The sequence below is a fragment of the Bubalus kerabau genome, chromosome 1, assembly GCF_029407905.1.
Source record: "Bubalus kerabau isolate K-KA32 ecotype Philippines breed swamp buffalo chromosome 1, PCC_UOA_SB_1v2, whole genome shotgun sequence".
In the NCBI taxonomy this organism is placed as follows: Eukaryota; Metazoa; Chordata; class Mammalia; order Artiodactyla; family Bovidae; genus Bubalus; species Bubalus kerabau.
This window is the reverse complement of record NC_073624.1, coordinates 43,660,454-43,681,493: the sequence shown is the minus strand read 5'-3', so window position 1 is coordinate 43,681,493 and position 21,040 is coordinate 43,660,454. Positions and strand designations below refer to the sequence as shown.

Here is a 21,040-nt window from a genome sequence, read left to right as displayed (position 1 = left end):
ACTACTTGCCCCAGGTGGACCACATTAATTGTTTTGCCAAGGTGCAGTGCTGAGTCTAGAGGATGCCTCTGCTGCTGCTGCTAAGTCACTTCAGTCATGGTGACCCCATAGACAGCAGCCGACCAGGCTCCCCCATCCCTGGGACTCTCCAGGCAAGAACACTGGAGTGGGTTGCCATTTCCTTCTCCAGTGCATGAAAGTGAACAGTGAAAATGAAGCCACTCAGTTGTGTCCGACCCTCAGCGACCCCATGGACTGCAACCCACCAGGCTCCTCCATACATGGGGTTCCCCAGGCAAGAGTACTGGAGTGGGCTGCCATTGCCTTCTCCCTAGAGGATGAATGGAACATGAATTTCTCCCCTTCCTTAAGTACTTCCCAGAATCTAAACTGTTCCTTCCCCAGGTTCTGGAGTTACTGCTATCCTTATGATCACAAAATTGGTGTGCCCCTTACCACATGCTATCACTTTTTTCCAATCATTTCCTACTCAGCAGAGGTCAAGTGCAGAAGGGATAAGAGTATTTTTACAAAAGTTATAGAGATCCATTATATTTCCCACCATGATGGGCGTGGGCTACTTCAGGGAGACTTAGTGAGCAGTTTATTCAACCAAATGGTCATTATTTTCATAGGACAGAGGTTGGCAAACTTTTCCTATAAATGGCCAAAGAGAAATATTTTCAGCTCTGTAGGAGAGCTTTTGTAGAGCAAAAGCAACCATAGATAATATATAATAGACTGTCATGGCTATGATTCAGTAAAACTTTATTTACAAAAACAAGCAAAATATCAGGCTCAACCCATGGGTTATAGTTTGCTGATCTAGTTCTAGACTCTAGTGACTCTGATCTAGTATCAGTTCAGTCTGAAAGGAGAAACCAAGTGACTAAAACCAGATTAAGTTTGAATTCCATAAGCTCCTTTTTGGGCAGGTTGCCATTCAGGTGTACCAACAAGGCTGGCTTGGGGTGGCTGTTAGAGAAAAGAAAAATGTCAGGAAATGTCAGAGCAAAATTCTGTTCCTTTTTTGAGAGTGACTAATGTTAGTTAAGGTAATACTGGCTCTTATTTATAACCAATAAACTCCAAGGGTTTAGCAATGTCACACACAATATGCTTATTTCTCATTCATGTAAATACCCAGTGTGGATAGTCTTAGTTGGCTGATGGCTTTCCTGCACATGGTAATTTAGGGTCCCAGGCATCTCACATCTTGTAACTGTACTATCCTCAAGGACCTCAGAGTGTTCTGCATCTAGCTGCTAGTATTAGAGGCTCTCCTGCAGAGGCAAGGGGAGGCTCTGGCCAATTGTGAGGACATTGACATTGGAAGCAGCAGTTCTGAGAAGTACTCAACATTGTGAGCCCTCCCAGAAGCCACCATTAGCCCCACCAAACAGCCTGTAAAAAGTAGAATTCTAAAATTTCAAAATAAGTCAAGATAACCCCTTTCATCCTAATCTTTGTCTAGAAGGTGGCCAAGAAGATGTGAACTCTTTCAGTGGATGCTCGCATTTAGTGACCAAACTACCTCATTAGATGTATGGACCAGGAGAAGGTGAAGCAGGTAGAGTTAGAAATCTCTCTAGTTGGCTTTTTTAAAAACTCCATTTATCTCTTACTGAAACCAACAGCTCAAGGATGATAAGGGATATGAAGTGTCCATCAAATACCTTGACTATTGGTCCAGTATTGAGTGCACCTTTGCATTAAAAGATATCACACAGTCTGACTGAATATGGTCTAAAAGGCCAAAAACATAATACATTTTATGTTATGGTCATTGTGGCTGGAGTTGGTTGATCGGATTGGAACAGTGACACCATAAACTGAAAAGATATCAACAAGAGGCATCAGTGGAGACGCCAAGACAAGTGGTCAAAGGTTCAATATAGTCAGCTTGTCAGGAGTGAGAGGGCCTATTTCACTTGGAGACAACAGGTTAACTTTGGAAAGGAGGCACAAGGCTGGCATGTAATGGTAGTTTTAACATCAGGCACGTGTAATCCTTACTTCCTAAGCCATGATGGTGGACGTGTCACCATGTTCAGCATAATGATGAATTTCCAGTAGAAATGACAGGGATCTGGGTAGGGCATAATTAACAATGTCATCCCAGCCCATTCCACTGGAGAATGAGCCATTGCCATATATATATATATATCAGCTATAATTTGTTCTATAGTTCACAGTCCTAAAGAGGAATATCTTTAATCTGCCCATCTGTAGTCTTCCAAGTTGCAGACCAAGTGACTAGGCAGTTGGCAATAGTCCAAAAGTCAGTAAAAACATATGGCTTAATCTTCATAGTATTACATTATCTAAGGTAGGTATTGGCGATTTTCAGCCTTTCAAGAAATACAGTCTCAGCTCTGTCATTATAGTGTGAAAGCAGCCATAAACAACACATAAATGAACAGACATAGCTGTGTTCTAAGAAAAGTTCATTTATAAAAGCAGATAACAGGCCAGATTTGGCCCATAGGTCATAGTTTTCTGACCCCTGGACCTAAGGGGGAGGCCCAGGACAATGGTGACAGCTTTTATTTACCAGAAACTACCTTTAAGAGCACTCAGATGTTGGACTTAGCAAAGTCTTAAAAAACTACTCAAAATATGTTCAAAGAACTAAATTATGCCATACTTACAGAAGTAAGGGTAAAAGTAGTTTGGCAGTTCGTCAAAAAGTTAAACATAGAATTACCATTTTTACTCACAAATTCACTCTTAGATATATAACCAACATAATTGAAATCGAGTACTCAAATATTTCTACACAAATATTCATAGTAACACTAATCACAGCAATCCAAAGGTGGAAACAACCAATATGTCCATCACCAATGAATCAATACACAAAATGTGGTATATCCATACAATGAAATATCATTCAGCCATTAAAAGGAATGAAATACTGATACATGCTACAATGTGGATGAACCTGAGAAACATTATGCTAAATGGAAGAAACCAGACATAAAAGTTCACATTTATATGAATAAATTTATATGAAATACCTGAAATAGAACATTCCATAGCAAAAGAAGCACATTGATGGTTTCCTGGTACTGGGGAAAGAGAGGAATGGAAACTGACTCCTTAGTAAATGTAAATTTTCCTTTGGGCTAATGAAACGATTTTATAAGTGGATAGAAGTAGTGTTTATACAACATGAATATTCAAAATGCCAAAGAATTTTACACTTTAAAAGGTTAATTTTATATTATGTGAATTTCACCTCAATTTTAAAAAAAAGGAAAAAGAATTAAAGGTATGATGACAATGTCTCATGATATAGATAAAATCATGATCGTCGTTCAGTTGATCAGTGGTTTGTGACTCTTTGGGACCCCATGGACTGCAGCACACCAGGTTTTGCTGTCCTTCACCATCTCCTGGAGTTTCCTCAAATGAATGTCCATTGCATCAGTGATGCCATCCAACCATCTCTGTTGTCCCCTTCTCTTCCTGCTGTCAATCTTTCCCAGCATCAGGGGCTTTTCCAATGAATCAGCTCTTTGCATCAGGTGGCCAGAGTATGGGAGCTTCTGCTTCAGCATCACTCCTTTCAATGTACATTCAGGATCGATTTCCTTTAGGATTGACTGGTTTGATCCCCTTGCAGTTCAAGGGACTCTCAAGAGTCTTCTCCAGCCCCACAGTTCAAAGGCATCAATTCTTTGGCACTCAGCCTTTTTTATTGTCCAGCTCTCACATCCATACATGACTACTGGAAAAACCATAGCTTTGACTATACAGACCTTTGTTGGCAAAGTAATGTCTCTGCTTTTTAATATGCTGTCTGGATTTGTCATTGCTTTTCTTCCAAGGAGCAGGCGTCTTTTAATTTCATGGCTGCAGTCACCATCCACAATGATTCTGGAGCCCAAGAAAATAAAGTCTGTCACTGTTTCCATTGTTTCCCCATCCATTGCCATGAAGTGATGGGACTGGATACCATGATCTTTGTTTATAAATGCTAAGTTTTAAGCCAGCTTTTTCACTCTCCTCTTTCACCTTCATCAAGAAGCTCTTTAATTCCTCTTTACCTTCTGCCATAAGAGTGGTGTCCTCTGCATGTAACAGATAATATCAATATCTGAGGTTATTGATATTTTCCCCTGAAATCTTGATTCTAGCTTGTGCTTCATCTGGCCCAGCATTTCACATGATGTACTCTGCATATTAGTTAAATAAACAGGGTGACAATATACAGCCTTGATGTATCCCTTTCACAATTTTGAACCAGTCTGTTATTCTATCTGGTTCTAACTGTTGCTTCTTGATTTGCATACAGATTTTGCAGGAGACAGATAAGGTGGTCTGGCATTCCTATCTCTTTAAGAATTTTCCACAGTTTGTTGTGATCCACACAGTCAAAGGCTGTGGACATTCTTTGGCATTGCCCTTCTTTGGAATTGGAATGAAAACTGACCTATTCCAGTCCTGTGGCCACTGCTGAGTTTTCCAAATTTGCCGGCATATTGAGTGCAACACTTTCACAGCATCATCTTTTAGGATATGAAATAGGTCAGCTGAAATTCCATCAACTCCACTAGCTTTGTTTGTAGTGATGCTTCCTAAGGCCCACTTGACTTCACACTCCAGGATATCTGGCTCTAGGTGAGTGATCACACCATCATGGTTATCCACATAATTAAGATCTTTTTTGTATAGTTCTGTGTATTCTTGCCATGTCTTCTTAATTGTTTCTGCTTCTGTTGTCCCATACATTTCTCTCCTTTATTGTGCCTATCTTGGCACCATAGAGGCTATTACTTTAGAGGTATAATTAATGAAGAAATATAAATTATATATAAAAAAGAACCAAATGGAAATTCTGGAATTGAAAAATTACAATAACTGAAATTTAAAAATCACTCAAGGGACTCAGCAGTAGATTTGAACTGGCAGAATAAAGAGTTATGAACTTGAAGATAAATAATAGTATGCAATCTGAAGAATGGAAGGTAAATAGGATAAGGAAATGGGGCAGAACCTCAGAGGAGTACGGGATAAGCATGTCAATATACATGTGATGGGAACACGAAAACAAAAAGAGAGAAAGAGAAGAAAATAGATTCTTGAAAAAATAATAGCTAAAAGCCAGATTTAATGAGAAATATTAATCTACACATCCGAGGAACTCAGTGAATTGAAATTAACTGAATGAATTTTTAGGATAAATACAAAGAAATATAAACATACATATCAGGAGAATTCCCTGGTTGTCCTATAGTTAGGACTCCACACTCTTACTACTGAGGGCCCAGGTTCAATCCCTGATCAGGGAACTAAGATCCTGCAAGCTGCATGACATGGCCAAAAACAAAACAAAAATATAATAGTAAAATGCTGAGGCCAAAAGAAAATCCTGAAAACAGTAAGAGAAAAATTACTCATGTATAAGAGAACCTTAATAAGATTAACAATGAACTCCTCTTCAGAAACACTGAAAGCAGAAAACAATGGGATAACATGTTTTAAAGTGCTGAAAGAAAAATCTCAACTAAGAATCCTATAAACAGAAAAACCCAACTTAAAAGTGGGAAGAGGATCTAAATAGACAGTTCTATAAAGGAGATATACAGATGGCTGACAAGCACATGCAGAGATGCTCAACGTCATTAACTAGCAGTGAAATGTAAGTCAAAACCATAATGAGCTATTATTACTTCAGAGCCACTAGGATGGCAAAAATAAAAGACAGATAATATCAAATATTGGAAAGGATGTTGAGAAATTGGAACCCTCATACATTGCTGGTAGGAATATAAAATGTTGTAGCCACTTTGTAAAAATAGTTTGGCAATTCCTCAAATGTTTATACTTAGAGTTACTGTATGACTCAGAAGTTTTATGTGACCCAGCAAGTGAGCTCTTAGATATGTCCCCAAAGTAAATGAAAACATATGTCTACCCAAAAACTCATACATGAACATTTGTAGCAGGATTATCCATAATAGCCCCCAAATAGAAACAACCTAAGTATCAATAAACTGATGCATGGATAAACAAAAGGTGGTATATCTATATGATGGAATATTATTTGACAGTAAAAATGAATGAAGTGCTGATACATGTTACAACTAGATAAACTTGAAAATGTTAAGTGAAGGAAGCCAGTAATAAATTATCACATATTTTATAATTCCATTTATATGAAAAGTGCTGCTGCTGCTGCTGCTAAGTCACTTCAGTCCTGTCCGACTCTGTGCGAGTTGGCCATAGATGGCAGCCCACCAGGCTTCCCCGTCCCTGGGATTCTCCAGGCAAGAACACTAGAGTGGGTTGCCATTTCCTTCTCCAATGCATGAAAGTGAAAAGTGAAAGTGAAGTTGCTCAGTCGTGTCTGACTCTTTGCGACCCCATGGACTGCAGCCTACCAGGTTCCTCAATCCATGGGATTTTCCAGGCAAGAGCACTGGAGTGGGTTGCCATTTCCTTCTCCAATGCATGAAAGTGAAAAGTGAAAGTGAAGTTGCTCAGTCGTGTCTGACTCTTTGCGACCCCATGGACTGCAGCCTACCAGGTTCCTCAATCCATGGGATTTTCCAGGCAAGAGCACTGGAGTGGGGTGCCATTGCCTTCTCCAATGCATGAAAGTGAAAAGTGAAAGTGAAGTTGCTCAGTCGTGTCTGACTCTTTGCGACCCCATGGACTGCAGCCTACCAGGTTCCTCAATCCATGGGATTTTCCAGGCAAGAGCACTGGAGTGGGGTGCCATTGCCTTCTCCAATATGAAAAGTGCAAAATAGGCTAATCTAGAAGGCAGTGGCACCCCACTCGAGTACTCTTGCCTGGAAAATCCCATGGATGGAGAAGCCTGGTAGGCTACAGTCCTTAGAGTCACAAAGAGTCAGACACAACTGAGTGGCTTCACTTTCCCTTTTCACTTTCATGCATTGGAGAAGGAAATGGCAACCCACTCCAGTGTTCTTGCCTGGAGAATCCCAGGGACGGGGCAGCCTGGTGGGCTGCCATATGGGTTGCACAGAGTTGGACACGACTGAAGCGACTTAGCAGGAGCAGCAGCAGGTTTGTCATAGCTTTTCTTCCAGGGAGCAAGTGTCTTTTAATTGGTTTTAATTGGTTGTTTTTGGTACAGTTAATCTTCAGTTCCAAAATCCATTTGTTACCATTTCTTTGAGGCCAGTTCTAGGAATTGTGACAGCTTATGTCATGGGTACAGTCTGGTCATTATGTAGTTAACTTCTTCACCCCTATGTTTTAATATCTATAAGACAGTTCACAGGATATGGCTCAGAATAGTATCTGTAGCCCTTGAGAAAGAACTAAAGGTCCTTGACTGCTTAATGCCTACATTATTATTTGGTCTCTTTTGACTGTTTTTCTTTGTTTTCCACATTTCTCACTTCTCTGATTAAACTTTCTCTTTGACTAAAGTTTTCCACAGACAAAAGGCAGACAGTGGACATGGGGTAGGGGTAAGGACAATAGGGTCCTGCTCCATTTCAAAATCTTACAAATTGAATTAGTGTCTTTACAAAGAAGCTCCAGAGAAATCCCTAGCCCCTTCTACCATAAGAGGACACATAGAGAAGGTGCCAGCTGTGGATCAGGAAGAGAGCCCTAACTCAACCATGCTGGCACTTTGATCTTAGACTTCTAGCATCCAGAACTGTGAAAATTAAAGTTCTTTTTTTTAACAAATCTATCCAATCTATGGCATTTTGTTATTGCAATTCAACCAGACAAAGACAGTGTCCTTAAGAGGAGGAAAACTCAGACTTTCACCATGGGGTTTGCTTTCACAACACAAAGAACACAGGATTCTCACACAAAACTACTTCTGCCAAAGAAGTGTTAACAGTCAAAATGTACAAAGTACCTAAAGAACAAAATAGCATGAAAGAGACTCAACAGAAAATAGGACAATTGACACTTTATTAACTTCGGACAGTAGAATAACTTGAAAGATATTTTAAAACAAATATATTGGAAATGTTCAAAAACAAAGGAACAGTTATTCTTAACAGATGAATGTAGATAAAAATGACAGATAAATTTAAAAAATTAAAAGCCCTAAGAAAGAAAAATGTAGTCATTGAAATAACCACCTAAATTCCCTTGTATCTTTCATAAGAGGTGATAGACTGGACTTTGACCACATCCTGTGTGTTGAAAATAACACCTACTGGTTCCCTTCCCCCACTCCACACTTTTTCACAGTTAGCTGAATCTGGGGCCCAGCAGTTACTTTTGAGGTCGTTACTGCAGGTTGGCCTTATCCTGCTACTTGGAGTACTACTGATATGTCAGGGGACATTCAACTTTAAGGAATCCAACATGTTGTTTTCTTCCTTTGTGTGCTGTTTCTCAAGGGCCCTCTGTTCCTCATCAATTCCTGGAAAACAGGAATGAACAGAGCTGCACGCAGTTCTTAGGTCTGAAGTCATGAGGCAGAGCACATACATGGATTCCCTTCAGTGACCTTTTACTTTAACGTAAACTATTCAGTCATGTCCCTATTACTCAGATATGGATTGTCTTTTGGCCCTGTGACGATTGTTATTCACCTGGTTCTGTTTTTGCTCAACTTTATTTTTGCTGCCTAAAGCTTCCTTGTATGGGGATATATAAGCACACTCTGCCACAAATAAAGCACCCTTGTTTCACTCGAGACTTGGGTCCCCTGCGTCCCTCTTTTCATCGTCTCCAGTCCCCAGGTCCCAGTCTATAAAGACCATAACACTGATAGTTGTTTACTCACTAAGTCATATATCCAACTCTTTGTGACCCCATGGTCTGTAGCACACCAGGCTCCTCTGTCCTCCACTGTCTCCGACAGTTTGCTCAGTTTCATGTCCATTGAGTCAGTGATGCTATCTAACTACCTCATCCTCTGCCACCCCTTTCTCCTTTGCTTTCAATATTTCCTTGGATCAGGGTCTTTTCCAATGTGTTGGCTATTGATAGTAGCTTTAATTAAGTGCTTTAAGAGGCAAATTGAACAGATTAGGTTTTAGCCTCTGTTGGTCAAATTAAAGTAGCTGATAAAGAGTGGCATACCTCCATGAATATTTGAATTAAGCCAAGAACTTACTGGGGTGGATTGTTGGAAGAGGCAACACCATGGACCTGCACATTCTTGCTGGGTGTACCAAGAATGCAGGGCCTTGATTACCTAGGCCATTTCTCAAGGTTGCATTTGTAGTAAACAGCCTTGAGAGATGAAGTATTTTTCTCCTTCCAAAAAGAGCAGTCTTGCTTCTGGTTGCTATAAAAATGGTGAACCCCCTCAAGCTCAGTGTTTCTGTCTTGTACAACCCACTACATGAGTAAACATCTATCTGGACCGACCTTCCTACATTATACTGTAGGACCTGGGACATGGATAACCAACACAAACATGAAGCTCCAGCTACTACTCTTTTTCTTTTTTTTAATTTATTTATTTTTGACTGAGCTGGGTCTTTGTTGCTGCCCATGGGCTTTCTCTAGTAGCAGCGACCAGGGGCTACTCTGCTCATTGCTGTGGCTTCTCTTGTTATGGAGCACAGGCTCTAGGATGCACAGGCTCATGGTTGTGAAGTATGGGGTTAAGTTGCTCAGCAGCATGTCGGTTCTTAATTCCTGGACCAGGGTTCGAACCCCAGTGCCCTGCATTGGCAGGCAGATTCTTAACCACTAGACCACCAGGGAAGATCCCTGGCTACTGCTCTTATCCTGAGTAATAAAGTCATTTTTCACTGACCCAGCATTCTTCTGCCAGCATTCATAAAATGATAATAAAGCTAAATCATAAACTGGTAAGTAGGATCAACTCTCAGATTCTGTGCCACTCTTGACAGTTACAAAAATCTATTACAAGAGAGTTTTTAAGTAAAAAATGAAAGGTAAGGGACTTCCCTGTGGTCCAGTGGTTAAGACTCCATGTTCTCACTGCAAGCAGCATGGCTTCCATCCCTGGTCAAGGAACTAAGATCCCACATGATGCACCTAAGACCCAGCACAGCCAAATAAATAACTTTTTTTTTTTTTAATACAAGTATTGCAAACTAAGAATTCTACAGATTTAGTAGAAAGAATAAGAACATAGAAGAAATAAAAGATACTAATCAATGAATAATCACATACACAGTGGCTCAGATGGTAAAGAACCTGTCTACAATGCTAGAAGCCTGGGTTCAATCCATGGATTGGGAAGATCCCTTGGAGAAGGAAATGTATTCTTGCCTGAAAAATCCCATGGACATAAGAGTCTGGTAGGCTACAGTCCATGGGGTTGCAAAGTGTTGGACATGACTGAGAGGTTAACACTAACACACATAATATATTTATATGCACATACATGTACATACACAGAGAGAGATATTTAGACACGCATATATAAAACACAGAAAGAGAACATTACAACTCTCAGATAGAAAATATACATTTTCTGAATATTTATAGAGCACATATAAAATTAGTTATGTATTTGACCACAAAAATAGCTCATAGATACAAGTAAAAAGCAAAATAGATAGAAGATATGAATAGATTATTTTGAGGAAAGAATATCTAGATAGCCAGAACTTTATGAAAAGATGTTAAATTTACTAGAAATTAGAGAAATAAGAATTAAATTAGTAATGAGATACTAGTTTTCACCCATGAGATCTGTCAACATTTAAGAGTAAGCAGATGGTAAAAATAGTGCTCAGTGAAAAACTAATCTATGACAAATACCACACACATAAATTAGAAATACATCCATAGAACAATCATGCTAAAAGGATACATACAACAAAAGGATACACATTAGACATTAGAATGATTTCCTAGAGCTGGGGGATGAGATTGGGAAATGGACATAATGAAAATAAATGGAAAAATAAATAAAATGAACAATAACATCTGTTGCTTAGTGATGTAGAGGAAAAGGAACTCTCCAACACTTCTGATGGAAATATGAAGAAAATAATCTGACAACATATGTTATATCCTAGAAACAGTGGAATGCTCCTCAATAGGGGATGACTAAGTCATCCACACTATGAAATACAATATTTAGCCACTAAAGGAGAATTAAAACTATACTTGATGCTTTAAAGAATTATTATTAAATGAAAGAGTTTGTAGAAAAGTGAGTACACACTGATGCCATTCTAAGAAACAGTGATCTCTCCCCACCCCCACCCTAACTTGTAAAAGTATGTGTGAGAACATAGATACATGTGTGAGTGAATGTGTGTGTGTGAGTGAATGTGTGTGTGTGTGTGTACAAGCACAGGAAAAATAAGAATATACAAGGAATAGCATGAGGAACTAAACTAATGGAAGGGGGAAAGATAGGAGAAAGAAAGGCAGAGGCAACCAAAAGAAGAAAAAGAAAAAGACTGCACTAAAAAAATTCAAGTGTGTACATGTGAAAGTATTTGTAGGCAGAAACTAAGAAAGATTTGTATTTATTTAACATACAAGTATCTCAGATAGTTGGAATTTCAGGCCACATATCAATATGAAATATGTTGGTTGTATGGGTCTTGGTTGTTGCCTGCCTTGATAACTCTGTGATATATAATACTGGCACTAAGTTTATTCTCTCTCTGATTTGTACCATTTGTGAAATCTTTGTGGTTACAGTTCTTTCTTGGGTCTTATACCTGTACAATTTTTAAGAAAAATAGTGAAAGCAAGTTTGTTGGATTAACACATAAAATTTGTCAATTAATAGGCCCTAGTTTAATGTTTACTTAGGAATGTATGTGACTAAAAGCTTGGTAGTAACTGTATGTCTTAGCAATTGGAGAGACTGACTTAAGAAAAATTCTTTGTCATTCAGAATGCATTTTAGTAAGTGATGGATGCTGAGAAAAAGTTGTAGAGGAAAAGGGCAACTTGTTCATAACTGAGGCTTTTGAATCTTACCAAGCTTAAGTTGTAAATATTCATATAAAATGTGCACCCATTTTTTCTTTCTTATTTATGAAAGAACTAAGTGCTAACAAATGCATTAAACAAATATTAGCAGTCAATACCTGTATAGTGTAATTTACTGTATTGTATTTGTATTTCAGATGCCTTTGGTGCTTCATGAAGAATATTTCTAGATATATCACAGACATTAAGCCTTTGCCACCCAACATAAAAGATAGACTCATCAAAATTATGAGCGTGCAGGGGCAGATAACAGATTCAAACATAAGTGAGGTAAGAAAATATACAACTGTAAAGCAAGCTTATTATATTTTACTGGTCAGCTATGGTTTCAGATTTTTGGAACAATGTTTTATATTAGGATGAGTAATTTTAGAATATACTAAAGTTCTTTTTTTCTCCAGATAACCATAATGTCCTGTGTAATAGCTTCTAAAATAATCTCCCATTGACTTCCCTGGGGGTCCAGAGGTTAAGACTCAACGCTTCTGATGCAGGGGGTGCAGATTTCATTCCTGGTTGGGGAACTAAGATCCCACATGTTGAGCAGCCAAAAAACAAATAAAATAAAAATTAAAAATCTTCTCCCACTGTTCCTTCAGTTATTCCCCTTGTCTTCATGGTACCAACATCCATGAACTGCATATTTTCAAGAAATGTTAAACTTTTTGGTTAAGTATACCTTAGTAAATCTAGAAAAAATTAAAATGCAGAGTGAAAAAACAAATGGCAAAAAAAAAAAAAGACCCACAAGAAGAAATATGAATGTTACATTGTGACTCTAGGACACAAACCACTCCTACGTGTAACAGCACAGTGTACAGTACACTTGGATATTTTCTATTTTATTCTAGTATGTCTTATTTCAATTAAAAAATGTTGATCATAGCCTACTAGATTGATTTTATCCATTCAAGGATAACAATCAGTTAAAAATCATTCTTCTAAACTCTTTTCGTTCTTCTTCTGGCTACCTCACTCCATCTAACTTATACTTACTCCCTTTCCCTATATGTATGTTAGTTGCTCAGTCGTGTCTGACTCTTTGCGACTCCATGGACTGTATCCCACTAGACTCCTCTGTCCATGGGATTCTCCAGGCAAGAATACTGAGTGGGTTGCCATGCCCTTCTCCAGGGGATCTTCCGTATCCAGGGATTGAACCCAGGTCTCCCACATGATAGGCAGATTCTTTACCAACTGAGCTTCCCAGGAAGCCCTTTCCCTAATTAAGCTAAAATTAACAATTCTGTAAGGGAGAATGTATAGTAAAGCTTCTGGCCTGAATAAAAATACCATCTTTGCCACTCTTTCTGACACTGAACTTCAGTTCTCTTAATTGTAAAATGGGTTTGCAACTATCATCACTCTCTGCCTACAGAGATTAAAGACTTGTACCTGCTGAACAAAGAGGCACATAGCTAGAATCTCTCATCATAGTCAGAAACTACTGGAAGAGGATAAGCACCCCACTACCTTGGTTCTGCTTCCATATCTAATGGGTTCTTATTCTGTACCAGCTGTCTCAGAGCTCTGTGTCCCAACAAGACTTTGGGGACACTATAAGCTGCACCCTCAGTTGGAAGTAGACTTGGTTTTTTCTGCTTTTTGTATCTGTCTTCACACAAATGCATTTCTGTATTCTTTGCTATAGTTTTCACCTGCCATTTCTCTGTTATGACCATCAAAACACTGAATATGGAATAAATATTTATGTTTATAGGAAATTTTAATTTTTCAAAATAATGTATGTATTATAGATTTTACATCCTGAAGTCCAAACTCTAGATCTACGAAGCTGTGATATTTCAGATACTGCTCTCCTGCACCTATGTAACTGCAGAAAACTGAAGAAATTAAATTTAAATTCCTCAAAAGAAAACAGAATTTCCATAACTTCAAAAGGTATGTTTATTAACACTGAATGAATTGGTAGAAACTATTCACCATAGTTTTGGAGCAGAGAAGGGGGAAGATATATTAAAAGATAGTATGAAGATGTCAGTCAGTCAGTTCAGTCGCTCAGTCGTGTCCCACTCTTTGATACCCCATGGACTACAGCATGCCAGGCTTCCCTGTCCATCACCAACTCCCAGAGCTTGCTCAAACTCACATCCATTGAGTCGGTGATGCCATCCGACCATCTCATCGTCTGTTATCCCCTTCTCTTCCCACCTTCAATCTTTCCCAGCATCAGGGTCTTTTCCAATGAGTCAGTTCTGAGAACCCCATGAACAGTATGAATGTGTCAAAGAAATAGAAACTATATTTATCAATAAAAATATTCAAAATAAGCTAGAGAATCCTAATTAGAATTCTTGCTTATTATCAGTGCTGAAAGTTAGGAAAAACATTGTCACTATTTAAATTTTAAACATATTTAAAATAAACATGGCTAGATAAATATTTTAAATATTTTGCCTAGTATAGTGAAACAAGAAATGACCAGTTCATAACTTTGTTAAGACTTTTTTGTTGTAATATTACAACAGAAAGTTAAATCATTAGCAAATATTTACTAGGCTCTCTCCTATCAGCCTGTATAACACATAGTTTTGTAGCCAGAACTGCCCCATTTTGAGCTGCACAAAACTTGAAACATTTATTTTCCACTCCCGCTGACCTAAGCATGCCTCAAAACTGTTTTAGACAATGACTAATTGACTAAGAAAGAACTAATCTTGCTTGCTTAATTCCAGATACCAACTTCAAGGACATTGGCAGGGAAGCTGAAACAATTTAGACTATAAACCAGTCACATAGCAAAATCACCAAATGCCCAGTTCTCTGAAAGATATAAAGGTCTAACACACACTCCTAAGTTGTTTTCACAGGAAGCAGACCAGATGAAAACTGCTGACTGCAAGCATGTAGCCCCCAGACCAGTTGAAACCAGAAGACTGGTGATGTTTGAAACTTTACCTTGATGCCAACCAATCTGAGAACTGTGTATGAACTGCTTGTGTACCTTGCAGCCCCCTCCCTCACATATGCTTTAGAACCTTTATCTTCCAACTGGCAACTTGGAGATGCTCTGGAGGACGTCAGTCTACCATCTCCCCAGTTTGCCGGCTTCCTGACTAAAGCAACTTTAAGTTTTCCACCAACACTTGTCTCTTGAGATTTGACCTTCTGAGTGGCAGGAAGCTGAAATTGGGTTTGGTACCGACCTTGTCCGGTTACAGTGTTTTATAACCAGGCAGACTGCATGTATCAGTGTGACTGTTACATGAATTAATGGATTTTTACCATTTCTTAAAAATATAAAATTTTTACTCTTTTCAATATAAGAAAGAGGGAGTTATTTGGCTACCTAGGTTTCTGGAAACTTTTGTAGGTAGTTGGCTCTATTTTACAATTAGCTTGGTTAGCAAGTTAGGATATTCATAATACTGCAAGGAAGCATAAGTTTTAAAATGTTTACACAAATACTGACTCTCTAAAAGAACTTTCATGCTGAACACTAATGAATAAACCAAGAGTTCTTTCTTAAGACATAGTAAACAATAAAAATGACCTACACACGAATTTACCATCTTCCATTTTGTGTATTTTGCCCATAAAGGTGTCTTTTAACAGTGCTATAATGTTTGTCCATGACTGAAGGGCCCAGGATTCCTTCAGTACTCTTTTTATTTATATGGCACATCATCACATACCTGTCACCAAAGTGCTTTTACATCAGTTTAATTGGATTTAAGGGCCTCTCTTTTCTTGACCCTCGGTAAAATTTAAGATTCATCCAGGCTAACAGAGAAGGAGCATGGTGGTAGGAAAGGGTAGAATCAAAGAGGGAGGGGAAAACACAGAAACATGGGTATGATTTCTAAGAATAAGCATGAAAGCTATTACTTAAGACATTTGCGGCATTTAACTTTTGATTTTTTTTTTTCAGAGTCTACAAGAAAATTAACTTTATTACTTTAAAACTTTTAACAAAAAGGAGAATCATTGCTATTTAATTACCTAATTTGGTTCTGAATGATATTTGGTCATTTCTTAAAAGCAAATCTAATCATAAAAAGGCATGTCATTAATTGCAGATATTCTGAGGACTATACTACAGATTGTATAGAGAATTCTTGAAACATTCTAAAAGAGTTTTAAATAATGACAGCATCACTAGAAAAATAGTATATTCCCCATATGAACTACTTTGGAAAAGGCTAATTGGATGTATCAGTACTGGTGATTACTAAAATAAAAATCAGTCACATTTCTCATATATAAACATCTATAGCTCACTGATATGGAATTATATTTTCCCTCAGGAATAAAAGCTGTGGCTTCATCTTGTTCTTACCTGCATGAAGCTTCTTTGAAAAGATGCTGCAATCTCACTGATGAAGGAGTCCTTGCTCTTGCACTCAATTGCCGGCTGTTAAAGATCATTGATTTAGGAGGCTGCTTAGGTATTACTGATGTGTCCTTGCAGGCATTAGGAGAAAACTGCGCATTTTTGCAGTGTGTTGATTTTTCAGCTACTCAGGTAAATGAAATAAAACTTGAAATGTAGAGACTGTATGTATTTATTTGCCCAGTATATTTCCATAACTCATCAGAACATAATTTTTTTTGTTGTTGCTGAAATTATTGACTTCATATTTTGATAGTTAAATAATTGCAATATAATTTGGCACCCTCCCCTCAATTGTTTTAAGTAAGGGTGGAAGGTATGTGGTGGCTAAAATACATGTTTGCTGAATGGGAGGAAATAAAACAATATCTAAATAATAACTTGTAGAAAAATATGCTTCCATCATCTCCATTTATGTGCTGTGTTCTTTTTCCCTTTGCTTAGGTATCTGACCATGGTGTGGTTGCGCTTGTTAGTGGACCTTGTGCCAATAAATTAGAGGTAATTTAAAAATATCTATAAAGATGATGATAACTGAATTTATATTATCCTCAGAAATTCTTTATTAAACCTAGAAGACAACCAGTGCCTTATTCTCAGTTAGGTATTTCCAAGGACTTTTTTCCCTTCAGCCTCTTTATTCCAGAGTGAAAAAAACTGGTAAAGTTAGGAGATGAAGTATGCTCTATAAAAAACCCATTTTACTTCCAATAAATGTTCTTATTTTCCAGAGGTTTTAACTTCTAATACATTTAAGGATAGTCTTATTATGGATAAAGATAATGAAAATTTATCAGTGTAAAATGACATCCTTTAGAATTTTCACGTCTGACTGATATTTTTACCAGGACTACTTATGCTCTTGCCAGTGTATTTTTCTTGACATCATATTTATTCTCTCTTGATCATCTTTTTCTGAATCTATGAAGGCATCCAGAATATACCACTGTGGCATAAAGATTATTTTGAGCTGAAGATGTCTAAGAAACAACAGAGGTTAAAAAAAAAGACTTCGTCTGAACCGCCTCCCATCCCCACTCTTTGCCTAAAAGCAGACACTTCGAAAATAATTAAAATGCCTCAAATTCTTTTTAAGAAAGATTTTCAGATGAGAAATTACATTAAACAGGCATTGTCACAAGATTATCATAACTCCCATCTATTTTCCTAAAGGTCCATTTTGTCTTCCCTAAAAGTCATTTGTATGACTGTTAAGTATCCTTTCTCCCCCTCCTCTTCCCCTATTAAGATGATATATAAACTAAATTCTAGCCATTTCTTTGAACCACGACCTTTGTGAGCTTGTGAATAAATTTTGCCTTTCCTCTTGTTAATCTTATTGTCAGTTTAATTTAAAGGCTTCCAAAGACAAATATAAACGGATAGAGAAAAGGTTTTTCCTCCCCCAGAAGCCACATTGTGCAGCTGTTTAAAAAGATCTTAAATTAGTGTTCCTCCTTTGTATTCAATGACAGATGTGGCAGCTATAACCTGTTTCTAAATATTAAGAAGTCTTTTGTCCCAAGATTTTGATTTTTTTTTTCCTTTCCCAGTTTACAGCGTTTTAGTTTGTTTTTACTCTTAATTAAAAGCTGTGCTTTTCAACAAAAGTGAAGTGAAGTCGTTCAGTTGTGTCCGACTCTTTGCTACCCCGTGGAGTATAGCCCACCAGGCTCCTCTGTCCATGGGATTGTCTAGGCAAGAATACTGGAGTGGGTTGCCATTTCCTTCTCCAGGGGATCTTCCCAACCCAGGGATCAAACCCAGGTCTCCCGCATTGCAGGCAGATGCTTTAACCTCTGAGCCACCAGGGAAGCCCTTTTCAACAAAAAGTCACATCAGATCCTTTTTGGAAGTAAGCAGCCTATAAATGAATTATACATGTTAGTAACCACTATTAGAATGGTGGTGCTATGTTTTTGCCAAAATATTTCTGCTTGATTTATTGCCCAAAGAATTTTTTTTGTGATGTTTATATATCTTCATCCTGCTTATATGTATATATATGTGTGTGTTCGTATATATAAAATAGCATATATATTTTAATGAATCTTTTCATTAAGAAATTTATTTTTTTTAAATGAAGTTCCAAATTCCAAATTGCATTCTAACTGTAGGGGCAATAAACTGCCAAGACTTTTACTGTTTTAAATGGAAACATTTGTTGAGTACTTAATATACTATCCTCCATGCTACTGCCTTATATTGATTAGATTGTTTTATTTTTACATTATCCTATAATCACCATCAATATTATCAAAGCTCTCAAACATTTAACCTAGTTTATCACGTCCTAATAAAACCACCAGGAAATTAGTTGTTGTGCAGTGGTAGGGAATATACCTACACATTTACTTCAGCTTTATAAAATAAAGAGTACCTAGGCAGACTGAGGAAAAAATCCAATAACCAGTGCATTGGTCATTGTAATGTTATTGAATTTGTCATTTTTTCAGTTTTCCAAAGCTTATTTCTGTAAGTATCAAAATATTTTAATGAAAGTCTTTCTAAAATTTGTTAGAACTTAATTCCTTCCTTAAACAAAGGAACATATTTTAACATTTGACTCATTGCATCTTTGTGACCACAATTTCTGACAAATTGAAATGCAAACATCTTCATTTTTTTTAACTGATTCTTCTCTTTTGGGTAATATATATACCTACATTTTTTCAGATACCCCATTTTTAACCTGTTGCTTTTAATTTATTCAGTTCCCAGAAATTAGGGGCTTCCCTCATAGCTCAGTTGGTAAAGAATCCACCTGCAATGTAGGAGACCTAGGTTCAATTCCTGGATCAGGAAGATCCACTGGAGAAGCGATAGGCTACCCACTCCAGTATTCTTGGGCTTCTCTTGTGGCTCAGCTAGTTAAGAATCCACCTGCAATGCGGGAGACCTGGGTTCGATCCCTGGGTTAGGAAGATCCCCTGGAGAAGAAAAAGGTTACCCACTCCAGCATTCTGGCCTGGAGAATTCCGTAGACTGCATAGTCCGTGGGGTCTCAAAGAGTTGAACATGACAGTGACTTTCACTTTCATTTTCTGGGAAGTTAAATATCAAGGTTGCTAAATAGTTGATAATTTGAAAATAAATTTGATTAAAAGTCTAAGAACCTCTCCTAAAGATTGCCATTTAGTAAAAACATATGTTACAGCATTTATGGGCTTCCCTAGTGGCTCAGATGGTAAAGAATCTGCCTGCAATGTGGGAGACCTGGGTTTGATCCCTGGATTGGGAAGATCCCCTGGCAAAGGAAATGGCTACTCAGTCCAGTATTCTTTCCTGAAGAATTCCATGGACAGAGGAGCCTGGCAGTCTACAGCCCATGGGGTCGCAAACAGTTGGACATAACTGAGTGCCTTTCACATACACACAGCATTAATTGAATGTCAGTATTGACTCTGAAATCTTTATTGGTCTGAGTTCTCAGTGAGAGCGGATCATTTTGTTCTTCACTCGATCATCATTCTATACCTAGGTTTTACTACAGTTCCAGTCACACAGTAGTACCTCAATATATGTTGTCATACTTTAAACTTTATATCACAGTCATTTTATAGTTTTCCACAATCTTCATGGTTAAAATTTAATTTGCTGTGAAAGAATTATTCATTTACTAAACAAATATTTATTGGGTATCTGCTAAGTTCTACGCACTGTCATATCAGAGAACAAAATCTGTCCATGTTATGTATCACTTTTCCTTAATTGATTTTCTGATGTTGGTACTTCAGCTTATTTACAGCTTTTATCTATTGGAAATAATCATGTGTTGGGACATATCACCTTTTCTTCCTTTACTATAATTAAGTCCCTAAAACAACACAAGTGGATCAATTCTACGTCATTACCTATTGTTGTTCTTTAGTCTCTTAAGTCATGTCCCACTCTTTGTGACCCCATACTCCTCTGTCCTCCACCATCCCCTACAGTTTGTTCAAATTCATGTCCATTGGGTTGGTGATACTGTCTAACCATCTTGTCCTCTGCTACCCCCTTCTCCTTTTGCCTTCAATCTTCCCCAGAACCAGAGTCTTTTGCAATGAGTCAACTCTTCATATCAGGTGGCCAAAGTATTGGAGCTTCAGCTTCAGCATTTGTCCTTCCAAAGAATATTCAGGGTTGATTTCCTTTAGGAACGACTAGTTTGATCTTGCAGTTCAAGGGACTGTCATGAGTCTTCTCCAACACCACAGTTTGAAAGCATCAATTCATCAGCACTCAGCCTTTCTTGTGAGGACAGAGAAGCCTGGGGTGCTACAGACTAGGGTCGAAAAATGTTGGACATGACTTAGCGACTGAACAATAATAACATACAATGAGAACAACAGATGGAAGGAACAGTGTTCAGCTCAGGTTTCATTTAAAGTATATTAAGGCATTTAAAAAAAGAAAATATTCAATTCTGGCAAATACAGGTCCTAGCAAAAATTTCAAATTCACAACATAAACTTCATGGGAAACAACACAGCAATGTGAATTTGCTGCTGCTGCTGCTGCTAAGTCGCTTCAGTCATGTCCAACTCGGTGCAATGGCATAGAGTCGCACATAGACGTAGGCTGCCATAGACAGCAGCCCACCAGGCTCCTCTGTCCCTGGGATTCTCCAGGCAAGAACACTGGAGTGGGTTGCCATTTCCTTCTCCAGTGCATGAAAGTGAAAAGTGAAAGTGAAGTCACTCAGTCGTGTCTGACTCTTAGCGACCCCATGGACTGAAGCCTACCAGGCTCCTCTGTCCATGGGGTTTTCCAGGCAAGAGTACTGGAGTGGGGTGCCATTGCCTTCTCCGA

The 21,040-nt window shown here is 38.0% G+C and overlaps 1 protein-coding gene across 4 annotated transcripts in view; it reads left to right on the top strand.

Moving 5' to 3' along the window:
• AMN1 (antagonist of mitotic exit network 1 homolog) overlaps nt 1-21,040 on the top strand; it is a 73,588-nt gene that overhangs the window by 24,804 nt on the left and 27,744 nt on the right. For all 4 annotated transcript variants that reach the window (XR_008712142.1, XM_055573383.1, XM_055573361.1 and 1 more), the window contains 4 exons: nt 12,030-12,162; nt 13,650-13,794; nt 16,161-16,378; nt 16,691-16,747. Coding sequence is in view for 3 of the 4 variants with exons in the window: in XM_055573361.1 (XP_055429336.1) it covers nt 12,030-12,162; nt 13,650-13,794; nt 16,161-16,378; nt 16,691-16,747 (553 nt within the window). In the remaining variant the exon portion in view is untranslated. The remainder of the gene's footprint in view (nt 1-12,029; nt 12,163-13,649; nt 13,795-16,160; nt 16,379-16,690; nt 16,748-21,040) is intronic.